The sequence below is a fragment of the Lagopus leucura genome, unplaced genomic scaffold, assembly GCF_019238085.1.
Source record: "Lagopus leucura isolate 7727_CA_CO unplaced genomic scaffold, USGS_WTPT01 Super-Scaffold_100073, whole genome shotgun sequence".
In the NCBI taxonomy this organism is placed as follows: Eukaryota; Metazoa; Chordata; class Aves; order Galliformes; family Phasianidae; genus Lagopus; species Lagopus leucura.
Genome location: NW_024962314.1, coordinates 672,641 through 673,843, shown reverse-complemented (window position 1 = coordinate 673,843; position 1,203 = coordinate 672,641). Strand labels below are relative to the sequence as shown.

Below are 1,203 nucleotides of genomic sequence, written 5' to 3'. Positions count from 1 at the left end.
ATGGGGGGTCCTGGGGCTCTGGTGGGGGTCCCATATCCTGCCCCCCCCAGCGCGGCGTGGTGTGGGAGGAGACGCTGATCCTGCTGCCTGAGCACGTGGGGCTGGTGCTGCTCAGTGCCACCATCCCCAATGCCCTTGAGTTCGCCCAGTGGGTCGGGTAAGGGGCTGGGGGGGGGTTGCTGGGGGGCTGGGGGGGGTCTGTGAGGGGCTCTGGGGTGGTCGTGGGGCTGGGCGGGGTCTGTGGATAATTGTGAGGGCTGGGGGTGGCTGTGGGGCTGGGGGGTGGTTGTCTGTGTGGGTCACAGGGGATTCTGGGGCCGGGGGGCTGCAGGGGGCTTATAGGCGGTGAGAGGGCGTGGGAGGAGGAGGGGGGCTGCAGGGTGTCGTGGGCTGTGGGAGTCATCCAGGGGGCTGTGGGGAGCCGGGGGAGCTGTGGGGCATTTCCCTCACATTTCCCCCCTCTTTGTCTCCCACAGCCGCACGAAGCGGCGCCGCCTGCGGGTGCTGAGCACTCGGCAGCGCCCGGTGCCCCTCGAGCATTTCCTCTACACCGGCGGCGGCGGAGCCCCCTCACCCCGCGATCTCTTCCTGCTGCTGGATGCGCGGGGTGCCTTCAGCACCCAGGGGTGAGAGCCTCACCGCGCCCCAAGCGCCCTGCGGCCGCACCGCCGTGCCCCTACGGCCAGCCGCTGTCGCCCTGTAGAGCCCGGCGGCCGCCCCGTAGCACCTCCTGGTGCCCCGCAGTCCCTCTGCAGCGCCCTGCAACCATCCCATGTTTACCCATGGTTCCAGTAGCGCTGCCCCACAGCGCCCCATGGCTCCCACAGGTACTACGCCGCAGTGGAGGCGCAGAAGCAGCGGGCGAGCAAACACGCGCAGAGCTTTGGAGCCAAACAGCCCCATGGGGGAGGCAGCGGCCCCGGGCAGGTGAGGGGAGCCCAAATGGGGTGGGGGGTCTCTTTCTGGGATCTTCCCACCCTGTTTTGCGCCCTCCTTTTGGGCTCCCTTGGATCTCTTTGGGCTCACGCTGCGCTCCCCACAGGACCGTGCCATGTGGCACTCGCTGGTGGCGCTGCTGCAGGCGCAGGGGCAGCTCCCGGCCGTGGCCTTCACCTTCTCCCGCGGGCGCTGCGATGCACACGCAGCCGCCCTGGGCCGCATTGACCTCAGCTCAGCCGCCGAGAAGGGACGCGTGCGGGGCTT

At 69.9% G+C, this 1,203-nt stretch overlaps 1 protein-coding gene across 1 annotated transcript in view; it reads left to right on the top strand.

Annotated features, from left to right (window-relative positions):
* SKIV2L (Ski2 like RNA helicase) overlaps nucleotides 1-1,203 on the top strand; it is a 10,605-nt gene that overhangs the window by 4,098 nt on the left and 5,304 nt on the right. Inside the window, exons 12-15 of the mRNA XM_042887117.1 lie at nucleotides 51-157; nucleotides 477-626; nucleotides 828-927; nucleotides 1,043-1,199. Coding sequence (XP_042743051.1) covers nucleotides 51-157; nucleotides 477-626; nucleotides 828-927; nucleotides 1,043-1,199 — 514 coding nt within the window. The remainder of the gene's footprint in view (nucleotides 1-50; nucleotides 158-476; nucleotides 627-827; nucleotides 928-1,042; nucleotides 1,200-1,203) is intronic.